This window comes from Eublepharis macularius, chromosome 3 (genome assembly GCF_028583425.1).
Source record: "Eublepharis macularius isolate TG4126 chromosome 3, MPM_Emac_v1.0, whole genome shotgun sequence".
In the NCBI taxonomy this organism is placed as follows: Eukaryota; Metazoa; Chordata; class Lepidosauria; order Squamata; family Eublepharidae; genus Eublepharis; species Eublepharis macularius.
Genome location: NC_072792.1, coordinates 180,226,425 through 180,243,192, shown reverse-complemented (window position 1 = coordinate 180,243,192; position 16,768 = coordinate 180,226,425). Strand labels below are relative to the sequence as shown.

The 16,768-nt window shown below is 46.5% G+C and overlaps 1 protein-coding gene across 1 annotated transcript in view; it reads right to left on the bottom strand.

The window, feature by feature from the left end:
- Positions 1–7,681: 7,681 nt before the first annotated feature.
- Positions 7,682–16,768, bottom strand: part of WNT11 (Wnt family member 11) — a 70,306-nt gene continuing 61,219 nt past the window's right edge. The window contains exon 6 of the mRNA XM_054973958.1: positions 7,682–8,531. Coding sequence (XP_054829933.1) covers positions 8,357–8,531 — 175 coding nt within the window. The 3' untranslated portion in view covers positions 7,682–8,356. The remainder of the gene's footprint in view (positions 8,532–16,768) is intronic.

The window sequence follows — 16,768 nt, the reverse complement described above, 5'->3', positions numbered from 1 at the left end:
CTTCAGATACCTGAAAGAAATAACCTGTATGTGGCTATTGTTCCTATGTGTAGCATTGCTTTCAGCGAGCATGTGGGCAGGGGATAGAACCAGTGTGATGTAGTTGTTAAGAGTATTGCTAGGACCCAAGCAGCCTGGTTTCATTTCCTGCACTGCCATGAAACTCCCAGAGGCCCATTGGCCTACCCCCGCCTTTCTCTCTTGCAGCCTACCCTACCTTGCTGGGTTGTTGTGAGGATAAAATGAGGAGTGGTAAACCGTGTACATTACCCTCCTCTCGTTTGAAATAAGACCAGACTAAAAACAGATCGTTCGGGACCTTACAAAACTTTGGCAGAGCGCTTGCTCACAAAATGAACTAGACTGCTTCTCGTGCCACCTTCTACTCCCAGAATAGTGACTGTCTCTGGGGTTACCAACTTCCAGAATTACAGTTGATCTCCAGACCACCAAGATCCGTTTCCCTGGAGAAAACGGCAGCTTTGAAGGGTGGACTGGACTCTATGGCATTATACACAGCTGAGGTGTCTCCTCTCCCCAAATCTCTCCTTCCCAGGATCCGCCTCCCAAATCTCCAGGAATTTCCCAAGCCAGAGTTGGCAACCCTATGGAGTCTGGCCTTAATCGCACCCAGTAGGCGCCGAGTTGCAGTCCTTTAGCTAGCAGAAACCTAGCTCGATTCTGCTCTGCAGATGAGCTGCCTCGCTTAACCAGCAACGCCTTTCCAGTGGTGCTGCCTTCAGGGTCTGTTTTCTAACAGGAAACGAGGCTGATCCCGCCGGGACCCGTTTATCACTTTCCTGACAAAGCCATTGTTAATTGCATTCAGATTGCAGTCCCCCTTTCCCCCCAGCTTTCCTTTGCCCAGTGTGTAACTTCTCAAGAGCATCTTCCTTCCCCTCGTCTGCTCCAGGGCGAATAAGGCAGTTTCTTGTAGACGAGGGGGGGCTGAGAGTTTTCTCTAAGTGATGTCATTCTTGCAGATGAACCAAGACACCTCGGGGAATGAAAAGACATCCTGGAATGATGCCGTGGCTGGACACACGAGACTGTTGGGATAGGACGACAATGTGAGGAAGTGGAGAAAGCAGTGGATTTTGGCCAGGCGTCATGTTCGCAGGCCCGGTCTGTAGCTAGGATGGGGCCAGCTGGGGCACCACCCCGCCTGGAGTGAAGGCCACAGCCAGCCTTCCTTGTTCAGGAGGACTGCCACATTTCCAAATGAGGCTTTAAAGAAACTCAGAAAAAATCGGAGTTTCCTCAACACCTACGTCTGTAACTTGGTTGCCCAACACATCTGCCGATGCACATTTTAGAGTCTAGGACTAAGAATCTTCTTCATATTCCAAAAACTTTTGCCAGCTTGTAACGAACACCTTCCTTGAATAAATAAGAATCACTTAACCCGAATACCTTGCAAGGCTTATAATTTTGTAGGAAAAAGGAGTTTGTTTTTCATAACGGGCAGGCTGGGCAATTGCCGAAGACCCTGCAGTGTGGGGGCACCGGCAGCTGGTGGAGGGTGATAGAAAATGGCAGCGGAAAATAAAGTCAAAGTGCAAATCGCAATACATTTTTGAAGCATTGTGAAAATAGGGCGCTTTATTCTTGATCGGAGTAGCATCTTTGATTTTTGCCCCAGAATCACGAAGGCCACCCCAGCAAAAGAGGGATATTGAATGGGTAAAGCTGAAAAGTCCAGCAGGTAGAGTTTGGAACGTCATTTTCTGGAGGGCACCCTGCCTCTTTTAAAACCTTCTTTCCTGTCCTTAAAAAAGCATATCCTTTTACATTCAAGCTATAATGTCTCTCCCGCATTGGGCGCTGGTTCTTCAAACTAAAACCAAGTGCCTGCTAACCTGTAAGGTGCTATGTCCCTCTTTGTTACTTTTGCAACAAGGGCCCTTTTCACACTGCTTACCTTCACTCGCAACAACACGGAACATTATGCTAAAAACGCGGAAGATCGTGTTTTCTCGTGCGGGATTTGCTCAATGTCGCACAAATCTCGCGCGAGAAAACGCGATCCTCCACGTTTTTAGCGCGATGTTCTGCGTCGTTGCAAGTGAAGGTAGGCAGCGTGAAAAGGGCCAAGATTACTACATTTGCTCCTCTTGCACTTTGTTGTTCTTTGTTGCTATTCAGGAAAACCTCTGTGTTTAAAAATACCATTTTTGCATTCTGCGTAACTGTCTCTCAGCAAATGAGGAATGCCCTCTAGGTGGGGGTGGTAGGATTTGACCCCAGCCAGTCCAAAGGGAGTGTGGTCATTTTCATAGTTTTTCTGTAGGGAGAGCCACAGTTAGCAGTTAAGCAAATCCAGAAGCTAATTTTAAAAAAAGAACATCTGGTTTTTTTTCTCCTGCAACATATTTGAATATATCTTGGGATTTTTAAAAAATGTGTCTTAGAATAGGTCTGTGGTAACTTTTCTGACCTTGAAAGCAGTTGCAATGCCAGACTGTTTGGCAAAGACTTGTCAAAGTGCCAGGCTAGAGAAGGCAGTTGCTGATGTAGATGTTAGAAACCCACCTTTCTAAATTGTTTGCCCGGCCCATTTCCTAATGTCATAAATAATCATTATATGTTTTGTAATGTGATAACCGAATTTTGTAAAGCCTGTTCAATAAAATTTTTAAAACAAAAACAAATTTTAAAAATCTGCTTTTCAAAAAAATAAATACATTTTTAGGTGGGGCAAATCAATGTTCCACCCATTGACACCCTCTTTGCTGTGATTCCACCTAATATTTTTAAGGGTGGGCGAGGGAAGCCGAATTTCTTCCCTTCAAGCAGAGTCCGGATCATGGCTGGAGAATTTCCATTTAAAAGAATGAACTTGTGTTTAGAAGGGGGAAATTTCTGGAGGCAAGTTCTGTACAACGGTTCAGAGGAACACGTAGATGTTAGAGAACGAGGCTTCAGGGATCAACCTTGGTGCCTTTTATCCTTCTTCAATGATACACCCAATGGGATATTCGACTCTTCATTATTTCTCTTTTTGATTTTTCTACAGGATTGTGTCAAATATTTCATAGACTCATAGAACTGGGAGGTACCCCCAGAACCATCTAGTCCAACCTCCTGTACAATGCAGAAAATTCACAACTACCTCCAGGTAGTTTGACAGGTTTGATTTTGAAGGAGATAGAAACAAGCAGTTTTGGAGTGGTGCAGATTTTTCAGGAAAACCTCTTAGACTGTGCAAATATTCGTTTTCGTTCTGTTCGGGGCCATCACTTTTCTCAGTTGCTTTGTTTCTGCTCCATTTTCTCCCTTTACTACTTCTTTCACACCTCTAAGATTAGTCCCACAAAGCATCCCAACCAATCAGGGATCACACTGAATAGTGCAGTCCCCTCCAAATGGCCTGCATCCACACAGAATTGGATCTTGCACTGTGGTTGTGCTTTAGCAATTATTCACTACTGTATTTTCCTATGTGTGAATGATTGCTATAGCATAACGATAAGGCACTATCCAATAATATGCAGATGAGGCTGTGGTGTAGCCAATTGGCTTTGGTTACTTGATGACATCACTGTTCAAAAGTAACATTAATTTCTCACCCGTGGAATGCTGAAGTATTGTAAAAAAATGTGAATATTTTACATACATACTTCATTTATACCCAGCTTTCCTCCCCAGTGGTGGCCAAAAACAGTTTACATCGTTCTCCTCTCCTCACAACAATACCTTGAGGTAGGCTAGGCTGAAAGTATGTGACTGGCCCAAGGTCACCTAGCAAGCTTCTATAGCAGAGCAGGAATGCCACCATTTTAATTTTGTATAAAAGCCCACACTCCTTTAATTCTACGTTAGATGTACGAGACTGTCTACATGAGACATCTTACATGAGGACGCTCAAGTGATGCAAAGTTCACTGGGAAGTGTAGTTTAAAAAGACAGAGTCGGAGGCTCTGTCAATTTTGCCTGTACACAGAGCCAGCAGAGATCACTCCTCAGAAGGTTTGTTAATTTCATTTTCACCTTCCCTAAGGCTCTGTCAATTTCACCTCCCCTTTGGAAAGGTAAAAATGAAATTAACAAACCCTCTGAGGAGAGATCTCTGCCAGCTCCCTGTAGAGAGGTGAAATTGACAGAGCCTTTAAAACTATGCTTCCCGACTAACATTGTCTTCCCCTTCACTTGAGCGTCCTCGTGTAAGATGTCCTGTAGTGATTAATGTCAAAATGGGATCTGGGAGACTTTAACTGAAGTTCTCAACTTATGGAGGGAAACCGGGCTGGTCACTTTCACTCAGGGCTGGTGACTTTCGCTCCGCCTAGTCTACCTCACAGGTTCGTTGTCAGGATAAAACCGGAGAGAGAACCTCTCCTTGGAAGAAGAAAAGGATATAAATAGATAGATGAGTATCCTTTATTTTATTATTCAGCCAAACCTCTCATGACGGAGTTATTTTGGCAGGAAGATACTCTTCTAAGCTGCTCAGGCGTCTGGGAAACGGCACAATCACCAAGAATACACAATTGATCATCTCTGTTCTATAATTTCACGTCAATGTCCTTCATACCAAACAGCATTTCAGATTTGTCTGTCTGCTCTTGCCAAAGGTCAGCAGAACTGTGGATTAATCATAAGCATATAAGGCGTCCTTTCGACCTGTGTGTAATTTCATCCTTTATTTCATACCATTATGAAGCTTGCTGATAATAGAATATTTATATATCTATACATATTTATATAAAGTAGAATAGAGGGAGGGCAAAGGAGGAGATATACTTTATAAATATTTCTGTATGTTCCGCATACAAAATAAAATATGTACATCCACGACTGATAGTGGCTGTGTGCTGGCATGGCGGCAGGGCTGCGTGTCTCCCTCCTATACTTCGGTGGGCCCTGCTTAAAACGACAACTTTCTGGGGAACTTATACATTCCCTTCTCCATTTGGGTTCTTGTCTCTTGAATTGCACTTCAGGTCTGTTGGAAGAAAGATGTCTTGGACAGTGCTGGCTAGAATATGGCCACAGGGAACATAAAACCTAAGAGTTGGTGGGACATGGGGTGGTCATTCATGGACTTGTTTTCCATTGCATGCTGGGGTTTAGTTTTGTCCCCTGTTGGCCTGTTCTCCTTGGACCGTTCACTGACACATGTAGACCCCCCCCCCGCAAGTATCCTTTATCCCAAACTTCCTCATCTTGCTTGGGGGAAAAGCCATAGCTCAATGACAGAACACCAACTTTCCAGTTCTTGGCATCTCCAGTGAAAGTATTTCAAGTAGCAGGTGATGGGAAAACCTTTCTCTGTCTCTGAGTCATTGGCAGGCAGAGGAGATGGCCAATAGGTTGCCTCAATAAGGCACCTCCATACATTCATCCCGCATTCCCTTATGCATTATTTGGGATGAGCCAAATGAGTTAGACGTCCTTTATCCCATCGAATCATAGAGTTGGGAGGGGCCATACAGACCATCTAGTCCAACCCCCTGCCCAGTGCAGGATCAGCCTAAAGCATCTCTGACAAATATTCATCCTGCCTCTTCTTGAAAACTGCCAGTGAGGGGGAGCTCACCACCTCCCTAGGCAGCTGATTCCACCTTTGAACTACTCTGACCGTGAAAAAGTTCTTCCTAATATCCAGCTGGTACCTTTCTGCATGTAATTTAATCCCATTGCTTCGAGTCTTATCCTCTGCTACCAACTGGATCAGCTCCTTGCCCTCCTCCAAATGACAGCCTTTCAAATACTTAAAGAGAGCAATCATCCCCCCCCCCTCAATCTCCTCTTCTCCAAGCTAAACATTCCCAAGGCCCTTTCCTCGTAGGGCTCGGTCTCCAGACCCCTGATCATCCTCGTCGCTCTCCTCTGCACCCTCTCGATTTTGTCCACATCCTTTTTGAAGTGAGGCCTCCAGAACTGCACACAATACTGCACACAATCCCAAATGGAAGACTAGCCTGGGAGACACAATAAGCCCAAGGGGGTTATAACTCTGACTTTCCTGCCCTGGGAACTTAGGAAACAAAGCAAGGGAATACTTCCTAATCACACCTGAGTGTGACCCAAGTGGAAACTTTTCAGGTACTGTGCGTGTTTCTCTTCCACAAGGAAGACTGCATTTGGGGATCATATAGAATCATAGAGTTGGAAGGACCTCCAGAGTCATTTTGTCCAACCCTCTGCACAATGCAGAAAATTCACAACTCCCTCCCCGCCCCCCCACACTCCCAGTGACCCCCTGCTCCATGCCCAGAAGATGGCAAAAACACCATCAGGATCCCTAGCCAAACTGGCCTCGGGAAAATTGCTTCCTGACCCCAAAGTGTCGACTGGCATTACCCTGGGCATGTAAGAAGGGGCCACGAAAACTAAGCACTGATGTAACCCTTCCAACCCAAAGTCTCATGATCTGCCTAGATTCACAGAATCAACATTGCTGTCAGATGGCCTCTCCTTTTGACTGCTTGCATTCTGGGTATTTGCAAGAGATGTTAAGGAAAAGTAGAAGGGAGTATAGAGGGCTGGGTCCTACAAACTGCTTCCATTAAACGAGGACCCTTGTCCCACTTCCAGAAGCAAGGTTCCCCCATACCTAGCACAAGTAATCTTACCAAATTTCAAGTGGGGCCTGAAGATCTTCTAGGATTACAACTGATTTCCAGACAAATCAGGTCCCCTAGAGAAAATGACTGCTGTGGAGGGCAGACTTTATGGAGTAATACCCCACTGAAGTCCCTCACCACCTCAAACTCCGCCTTCCCCAGGTTCTACCCCCAAATTTCTAGGGATTTCCCATTCTAGAGTTGGTAACCCTAAGCTCAAAAAGCCATACGATTACAATTTGGAATGTTCGGGGCATTTTCGCCTTCACTTAGGGACATCTAAACCAGAGCTGGAGACCTCTTGCTCCAGTATGAAGGACAAACAAACTCTTGAGGAATGTTGAAGGGGTGGCGATTTTATATGTATCTTGGCTCAGTGGGTGCGAGCATTGTGAAACTCAATGAAACCTCCCCTAGCTTTGAGATGAGTTGCTATGAATGAATACAGCATTCCAGTCTTTGGAGGGTGAATTGCTAGAAAGGTGGTACATGTTGTATCAGTGAAAAAACTTCAGGTGATGTGGAATGCCAGAAAGGATCACTGGGCCAAGGACAAAAGATAGTCCTTTAGTATCATCATACTAAATTCAATTCATACTAAAAAAAAGATAGTCCTTTAGTATCATCATACTAAACTCCATTCAATCACAGCTGCCCTGTACTTAATATTCCTGTCTTTAAAGACTTCGGAGAAAAGATCAGCAACTCGTGAACTGCGGACCAAGTATGCGGACCTGGTGTAGTGATGTCTACATCACTTGAGGGGAAAGAAAGACTGTGTTGAGAGTAAATTTACTGACAGGTTTTAGTGGTAAGATACTTTGGGGCACGGGGATAGAGGCATGATTCACATTCCCAACCCACATTTCTCCCAACAAAACAAGTGGCTGGTTAGGACCAGGGCTTTTTTTCAGGGGGAACGCGGGGGAACGGAGTTCCGGAACCTCTTGAAAATGGTCACATGGCTGGTGGCCCCGCCCCCTGATCTCCAGACAGAAGCGAGTTGAGATTGCCCTCCGCGCTGCCGAGCGGCACGGAGGGCAATCTAAACCCCCCTCTGTCTGGAGATCAGGGGGCGGGGCCACCAGCCATGTGGCCATTTTCTCCGAGGGCAACCCACTGAGTTCCACCACTTCTTTCCCCAGGAAAAAAGCCCTGGCTAGGACTTTAGCATCCATTCTAAAAAGATAGAAAACTGCATTGTTTTGTATCCGGCAAAAACCTTTCCTCCTTTATCACCTTGTTCTTGTTATCATTTGAAAAAAGGGGGCAGTTGTTAAGGAAAAGAGGGGAGAAAGCCAAAAGAATTACAAACCATTGCTGAAAAAAGCATTTCCTTTGTCCAGGACTGAATGTCGATCTCTTTGGGACATTACGTACTTTACAATATAGGAACAAATGGCTTTCCTGTATTATGCTCATGTATTCTTCATCCCCCTGCCCAAGGAAAAAGCCCCCACCCCACTGCAGACTGCAGGCACTCAATAACTGGGTAACAATGAAAACACATGTCAGTTGGTAGCCATGAAAATGTTTTGTTTTTCTTTCGGTTTGTATCTGCAAGGGAGATCCTATCCAATATGAAGCCCTGATGCTCGAGTCTTGCCTTTTTCACTGTGAGTGAAAGGGAAAGAAACACATACAAATGTGCGCATTCAAATGCTGCAATCACTTTCTGCTGGATTTTTTTCTCTCTCTCCCAAAGTAAACATTGTCTAGTACAGGCAAACTTTGTGGACTTCTCAGTTAGTGGGCACAGCAGAGAGAAGAGCTCCGTGGCGAGGGCCTCATTTGCACACGTATTTCTCCACAGTCTTCTCGCATTTTTTGCAGGTGACGTAGCAGCACCAGTGGTATTTGCAATGGCATCTCTCCACCACTTTATCCATGTAAGGGTTGTAGCCACGGCCACAGCACATGAGGTCACAACTGTCGCTGCCATTGGAGGTTTTGTTGCAATGCCTGGAAGAAAGAAGAGCACATGAGCAAGGTGGACAGGCGGCCAACTGATGGAATCGTCCACATGGCACATTGAGAGTAGGGTTCCGAATGGCAGGGTGGGAACAGGGGGGTAAGTGTTGGTGACGTTGGTGACATTGCTATAGCAAGAGTAGCTTTAGGAATTGCTGGAAACTCCAGAGCTTCCTAGAGCTACTCTTCCTAGAGCTACTCTACAGCTACCCTGTACAGTCACTTCAGTATTTACCCAAAAATGTTGTTGTTGCTTTTAATTTTATTTTTTCCCCACTGCTGCTTAGGGTTGCCAGCCTCCAGGTGGTGGCTGGAGATCTCCCGGAATTACAAGTGATCTCCAGGTGACAGTGATCAGTTCACCTGGAGAAAACGGCTGCTTTGGAGGGTGGACTCTATGGCATTATACCATTCTGAGGCCCCTCCCCTCGCCAAACCCCACTCTCTACAGGCTCCACCCCCAAAATCTCCACGAATTTCCCAATCTGGACCTGGCAACCCTAGTTGGGAAATTCCTGCAGATGTTGGATTAGATTCTGGAAAGACAAATCGTAGTGTAGTATAACGCCACAGAGTCCACCCTTCAAAGCAGCCATGTTCTCCAGGGTAACTGGTCTTTGTAGCCTGGAGACCGGGCCGTATTAACCCATGGCTGGGCCCCTAGTCTTTTAAGTATTTCGGGCCCCCTCTGGCACTTCAGTCTTTCACCCCACTACAGCTGACAGCCTGACCCTGGTACGGGAGGTGCCAGACCACAGTACATAGCCCTATATCCATTTTGAGGGTCTCCTGAAGAATTCTATTCACAATTTTTTTTCATATTTTTATTGCGCAAGTAGGACTCTTCAGGAAAACATATTTGGGGGGTATAATTGTTCAATACGGTAATATTTTGAAGTGAATAATTTTGTATTATTTATTTTAAAATATTTGTATTATTTATTTTAAAACATAATTTTGGGATCATTGTTTTAATATAAGAGACAATATGTTTCATTTCAATAAGGAAGCAGTTAATTATCTTCATTAATAGATCATTAATAAGAGAATCAATTAATTGTCATTTATGTGGGGTTGTGCCTCAGTAAAAAAAATTGACGGGACCCTAGTCCTTGTGGGGCTGCTAGGCTTCGGCCAAGTCAGCCTGATGAATAAAATGGGTAACTAGGCTTCCGCCTATTCAGCTTTATGAAAAATACGGCCCTGACCTAGGCTTCGGCCTAGTCAGCCTTATGAATAGTATGGCCCTGACCTAGGCTTTGGCCTAGTCATCCTTATGCCCTGACCTAGGCTTTGGCCTAGTCAGCCTTATGAATAATACGGCCCTACCTGGAGATCAGTTGTAATTCTAAGACATCTCCAGACAGGGTTGCCAGCCTCCAGGTAGTGGCTGGAGTTCTCCTGGAATTACAACTGATCTCCAGGCCACAGAGATCAGTTCACCTGGAGAAAATGGCTACTTTGGGGGGTGGATTCTATGGAATTATGCCATGCCGAGGTCCTTTCCCTCCCCAAACCCCACTTTCTCCAAGTTTCTCCAGGTTTCCCCCTCCAGATCTCCAGGATTCCCCAACTTGGACCTGGCAACCCTATCTCCAGACCTTACCTGTAGGTTGGGAATCCGAAACCTGAGTGGGATAAAACTGAAAAGCCACAAAGTTCAGTATTAGGGTTGCCAGGTCCCTCAAGTCTCCCAGCAGGAGTCTGAGATGCTAGATCCTACCCTGTCGCTGCTCTTGATGTTGTGACCACACACGTGCAAAGCATGCGTGCGCTCCCGGCGTGAGTGATGATGTCACTTCCGGGAGTGACGTCATCAAGCAGGGTCAAAGGGCACCCTGTGTGACGACGTCACACACACTGGGGAGGGGCAGAGAGAGTGGGCAGCTCGCTCACTCTCGCCGCCGCTGTGCCCTTGTCCCTGCCGCCGCGGGATGTACAGGGGCAGCCGCAGCTGCAGCCATGGCAAGAGAGCAGACCGTGGCCACCGCAGGTTGCTCTCTCACCACCGCTGCCACCGCCACCGCTGTGCCCCTTGTTCCTGCTGGTGTGGGCTGCACAGGGGCAGCAGCGGACACAGCGAGGGAGCAGGCTGTGGCCACCGCAACTCGCTCTCTCTCTCTCTTGCTGCTGCCACACCCCTTGTCCCTGCCGGCGCGAGCTGCACAGGGGTGGTTGCAGCGGTGAGAGAGTGGGCCTCGGCGACCGCAGCGACATCATTGAGAGCAGCCAGCTCTTGCCACCACTGCCGGCTCTCTCTCCGCCACTGCCACCGCCGCTGCCCACTCTCGCGGTGCAGGAGCAAGCCCCACACCCAGTGCACACTGCACCACCCGGGGAGGGGCACCTCAGGGAGTGTGCCCCCCCACCAGCCAGGTAAGTGGGTGTGGTGGGGAAGGGCGGGATCGGGGGATCCCCCACCCTGGGTGGCGGGATGGCAACCATATTCAGTACAGGGCAGAGCTGAAAGGTTGACATCTTTACCTCTTGCTGATCTCTTGTGATCGATGGGCAATTGGAAACCCTAGTGGAACCAATGAAAGAGTTCCTATTCTGGGGGTGGGTGGGAGCAGGGCCACATGTAACCAAGAGGCAGTTATAGGGCACTAAGGAACTTAAGGAAAGAAGTCACCAGCCCAGTTCAGATGACATGGGGATGTCCCTGGTTCCTGGATCCAACAGACCCATCTTGTGAATAGATTTCGATCCATGGAGCACAACTTTCTCCTGTTGCAACCCAAAATGCTCCCATCCCTTCAGGATCCCTTCAGAATACCACAGACAGCCAAAAAGACAAATAAGTGAGTACTAGATTAAATCAAGCCTGAATCCTCCGTAGAGGCTAAAATGACAAAACTGAGGCCTTCATACGTTGGTCACATCATGAGAAGACAAGATTCTCTGGAAAAGTCAATAATGCTAGGAAAAGTGGAAGGCAGCAGCAAAAGAGGGAGACCCAAAATGAGATGGTTTGACTCGCTCAAAGAAGCCACGTCCTCCAGTTTACAGGATCTGAGCAAGTCTGTTAAGGACGTTTTGGAGGTCTTTCCTTCATAGGGGCTGATTCCGCACACGTTGGATAATGCACTTTCAATGCATTTTATCAATCGTCTGAGGTGGATTTTTTGTTCCACCCACGAAAAAATCCGCTCCAAATGATCTATAAAGAGGATTGGAAGTGCATTATCCAACGTGTGCGGAATCAGCCAGGGTCACCATAGGTCAGGGGCAACGATGGCACATAACACACACACACACCCTTCAGGAGCAGCACATGTGGGCATTTTAGGTTGCAGCAGGCGAAGGAAAGCAGAAACAGTGCCCTGATTCCAAGCCATCATTTCCCAAAGTAGCTGAATGGGGCAAATGACAGTTACTATCACTATCACTTGCCTCTGAACAAGATTAAGAAACCCACATCAAAGCATAGCTTCTTGTATGGAAGATGCCTACAACAGCAGTTTTGCCTAATGTGGACCTTATGGTCAACCGCAGTTACTACAAACCAGGAACTGGAAGAGGGAATCAGGAAATAGAGGAGGAGGGCATAACATAAGATCAGGGCTTTTTTCAGCAGGAACACCGTGGAACAGTGTTCCGTAACCTCTTGAAAATGGTCACATGGCTGGTGGCCCCGCCCCCTGATCTCCAGACAGAGGGGAGTTGAGATTGCCCTCTGCGCCGCTGGAGCGGCGCGGAGGACAATCTAAACTCCCCTCTGTCTGGAGATCGGGGGGCGGGGCCACCAGCCACGTGACCATTTTCGGCGAGGGTGATTTAAACTTTTAAAAACTCCCCCCTTGTTCCAGCTGACCCAAAGTGACGTCATTGGCCCTGGGAGCGTGCGTGCACTTTGCGCATGCGCATGTGGTACCAGGGGCGCCACCTCCCACCAAGAGTTGCCCCCTGTGCTGGCAACCCACTGAGTTCCACCACCTCTTTTCCCAGAAAAAAAGCCCTGCATAAGATAGAAAGAGCCCCGCCAGATCACAGCAGGGGCCACCTGTTCCAGCATCCTGTCTCACCAACAACAGGGCCTAGAGGCCAAGGGCTTCCCCTGAGGTTGCCTCCTGGCACTGGGATTCAGAGGCTGACTGCCTCTGAACGTGGAGGTTCTTCATAGTCACTGTGGCTAGTAGCCATTGATGGACCTCCCCTCCATGAATTCGTCTAATTCACTCTTAAAGCCATTTGCGCCTGTGGCCATCACTACATCCTCTGGCAGTGAATTCCATATTGTAATCGCTCATTGAAGAAAGATGCATTTTTACTTTGCATGTCCTTTTTTTGCCCAACAGAGGACAGAATGCAAAATTCATAGCATGTGTATTCATAATGGCTGAACTGATAGAGGGGCTGTGTCTCCATAGTAGAGCGCAAGTTTTGCAGGCAGAAGATGCACGAATACTTACAGATACCCTCTGGAACCTCTGAATCTTTGCTCCAAATATTTGTTGGGACCTGACAAAGCCTAGCAGTCAGTAGGAAATGGGGATGGTGGAGACTTACAGTTTTTTTGGGAGGGTCAGCATCCCCAGCACAATGACATCACTTCCACAATGACCAGGACATGATGTCATTGCACTAGGATGGTGATGCTCTAGCATTTGCCCCACACGCTATGGTTTAACCATAGAGTTTGGGGCTAATACCAGAGTGTCACTGGCTTGATGATGTCACTTCTGGGTTGCACAAGAAGTGACATCATCATGTTAGGGTCACCAATCGCAGCCCCCTGTTTTGCCAAGAATTTCCTCCTGTTACCCGACTGGGTGCTGATGAGCAACACGAGCCAGGAGCGTGAGATTTCCCACTGGCAACAGGAATTTGCGGCCAAATCTGAAATGCTCATGAGTTCCTCCTTTGGCCAGGCCAGCATCACCAAAGCATGGAAAATGATCCTCTGGGGGCCTATTTAGAGCTCCAGAATGGCAGTAACAAAGGAAGATCATAAAAACAAAGATACATTTCTCTGAGAAACAAAATCAGTTGCTTCGCGCAGAGCAATTCTTTAACAGCCGATCGAGCTGGTGATGAGGAGGGGGAAGCAGGCGCGGACAAGCTGGGCTCTACCTCTGTTAAGGGACGGAAATGAATCCAACAAGATTTATCTGAAATTCCTCATGAGGTAATGCTTTATGAGAAGTTACAGGATTAATGAAGTGCTGAGATCTTGTTCTCATTCTGTCCTTTTATTTATTTCTGACTCAGTCGGGCCTCCTGTTTGTTATTTCAGATTTGGAATTCCAAACCAGGTTCAATTCCCCCCCACTTTTCTCTCTTAAGCCCAGCCTACTCGTCACCCATTTTTCAGTGGGAGGGGTGGATCCCTGTAAATATTTACAGACCTCTGGAAGGCTTACCGAGGCATTCTTTGCAACGCTCGGCAGCCCCGAGCCAAAACCCACGACTTGCGGCCACATGCTGTGTGTGTGTCTAGCGCTGGACCAAAGGCGTTGTTATACACACACCCCTAGGAGCTGGGATAGCCTCCAGCAGAAATATTCAGCACAATCTCTCCTACACAAATTGGTCTTGACAAATATTTGGAGCAAAGGTTCTGAGGTTTCAGTGGGTACAGGGGGGGATTTAAGGGCTTTAAAAAGGGGTGAACTCTGGAACCCAGTCCCTGGAGAGCGAGGTCTCTGTAAAGATCTATTTAAAAGCAAGCCCTGGGAGAAGATGCAACTTGGAGGGCAAACGTTTCTGGCAGAGAAGAAATGTGCAACCCTCCCTCCTTTAGCTTTTGCTTCCTTGCAATCCAGTGTTTTTTTTTTTTACAGAGATGTTACTGAATTTCACAAACACGTTTTTGGAAGTTTTGAGCATGGACATTTCTAAAAGTTCTCCCTGTATAGGCAAAACTGATGCAAGGGGAGGGAGGGAGAGAGGGAAGGGGGAACACAAAACCCACAGCATGTGCCTTTATAAGAAAAGAATTGTGTTGTGGTGAGCTAGGCGAGGCAAAGAACCTGCTTTGCATGCTGTAAGTCTTGGGTTCGATTCCTGACGTCTCCAACACGGCAGACAACATTAAAGAAAAATATTACTGTTAAGACTTCTTTTGGTGTTATTTCTATGTAAACCCATCATAGTTTAAATAGCTTTAAAATGCCACTGAAGCATCGATTTCATCAGCAACGAAAATGAAAAAGCTCTCACAAATGGGAAAGTATAAAAAACAAAGAAACCAAATTTCTAAAGAGCAAATTTGTCTGCCACTACTGGTTTTCTTCCAGCCCCAGAATTTTTGGGAGTATCATCTGAGAAAGCAACTGCTATCTGTAGGAAGGCTGCCTCTGAGCAAGGAAGCTCCATGTTTGCTATCCTTAAATAGCTAGCGCCATTTCAGCTTGTTCGATCCCCCTTTTGAAGTCGCTGGACCGAGTGGTTCCTATGACATCTTGCGGCTGCAAATTCAAGAAGCCCGTCCTTCAGCCATTGAAAATTTGCCACGTTATCTGATCTCCATTCTAAAAAGGTCTAAGAGCCCCTACTAGCCAGAAAGGTTAGCGATCTTGCAAACTTGTAGATTTCCGCTCGCTAACAATGAAATGGGGAAAAGGGGGCCTCTTGTATTTTACGGCCGCAAATAAGAGGGGATTATTTTTATTGCACATGTGGTCGATTGTTCTTATGATTACTGAATGCTGTATTTCACACTTTGGGAATTTTATTGTTCTGACCCTGTTCTAAACAAATGAAATGAAATCTAAAAAATGCATTTGATCGCGGGCGTACCTAATTGGGAGATGCCTATTAAAGAAAGATGCCGATGGGGCCAGATTTTTTGGAAACAGAATCACACAACCTCAAAATAACCAATTTAAAAACTACCTCTTGGTAGAGGCAGGCCATCATCACTGATGTCATGCTACCAGAGCAAGAGACAATTCTAACCCCATTCTGGTTTGGAGTTCGTGTTCCGGCTTATCCTGCAAATACCACCTGAAATGGCCTTTCTGTGATAGCTCGTTTTCACATGGTCATTCTGCACCATGCCAAAGCCCTCCATGCGGCCATTGCCAAGGATTTCCACATATAGGTAAATCCTTTTTGATGGTCCTGAATCAGCTGCCAATCAACTTAATTGGGCCTAATTGAGCATTAATATGGGAAAAGGAGAAAAAGTTCTCTTTCTACACCCCAGGCATCATTTTTGAAATCTGTCATGTCTCTCCCCACCCCTAGTGCCTTAATATATTTTCTTTAAACTGAGAAACCCCGGTATCCTTACCCTTTCCTCTTAGAGAAGATGCTACAACCCCTCAACACCGAAAGGACACATTCGTACATCCCCATTGGTGGTGGAAGGCACCGTCAATTCGCAGTTGACTTGCTAAAATCCAGGCCCAACGAGATCTATTATCTTTTTATCGGGCGTATAAGATAGAGATATTCCGTCAGATACGTGGTTGAGGCTGGGTTATGGACGAGCCTTCCTACTGGTCTCCTGTTGGGGGAGGGGAGTAGTACTATACCCACCCTGATTTTCTCCACCAGCTGGACCGTTGCTGCCCATCTATCTCCCACACCATAGAACGGCTGGTTGGGATGTAAATATGAGCCGCCATCTAGAGCTGTTTTATTAATCATATGTTTATTTACGTTTTTTATTGGATGGTTAACATATCATACATAATATTATTACATCTTACTTACTAATTACCCCTTATATATATAATATATGCTCCCCACCCCCTCCCCTCCCCCTTTCCTCTATTGACTTCCAACAGCACTTCAACCCCCCTCCCCCGCCCCCGTTTCTTATGTCAGGTCCAGTATATATCTTAACTATACTGACTCCATTTTCTAATGCTTTTAGTGTTTAAGTGTTTTCTCCTCAGGTGCACCAGTTCCCAGGCAGCATTCCCACCAGAGGACTGTTTTGTCTAACACCGTTCCACCAGGCATTGGCCTTGAAGGAGAGCAGCTTCCCAGGACTGAAAGATGTTGTTTTGAGAACTGTGGGGGGAGGCTGTTCCAGATGGGTATTGTTACTCTGTATCCTATGCTTGCTCTTCATTGGTAACAATGATCATGTACCATCCTGAGTCTCCTATTCAGGACAGTGGACTATAATGGACCTTTTCTGCAATAAAACTTCCTTTGCTAGACATTGGACTTATTCTTGCTTCTAAAGGGAATCTTGCAGAGAGTACCTTATCTAGCCACAGTCTGACATTTTGTTACCAATCATGTCTGCGTCGGGCCCAGCGGAATCCAAG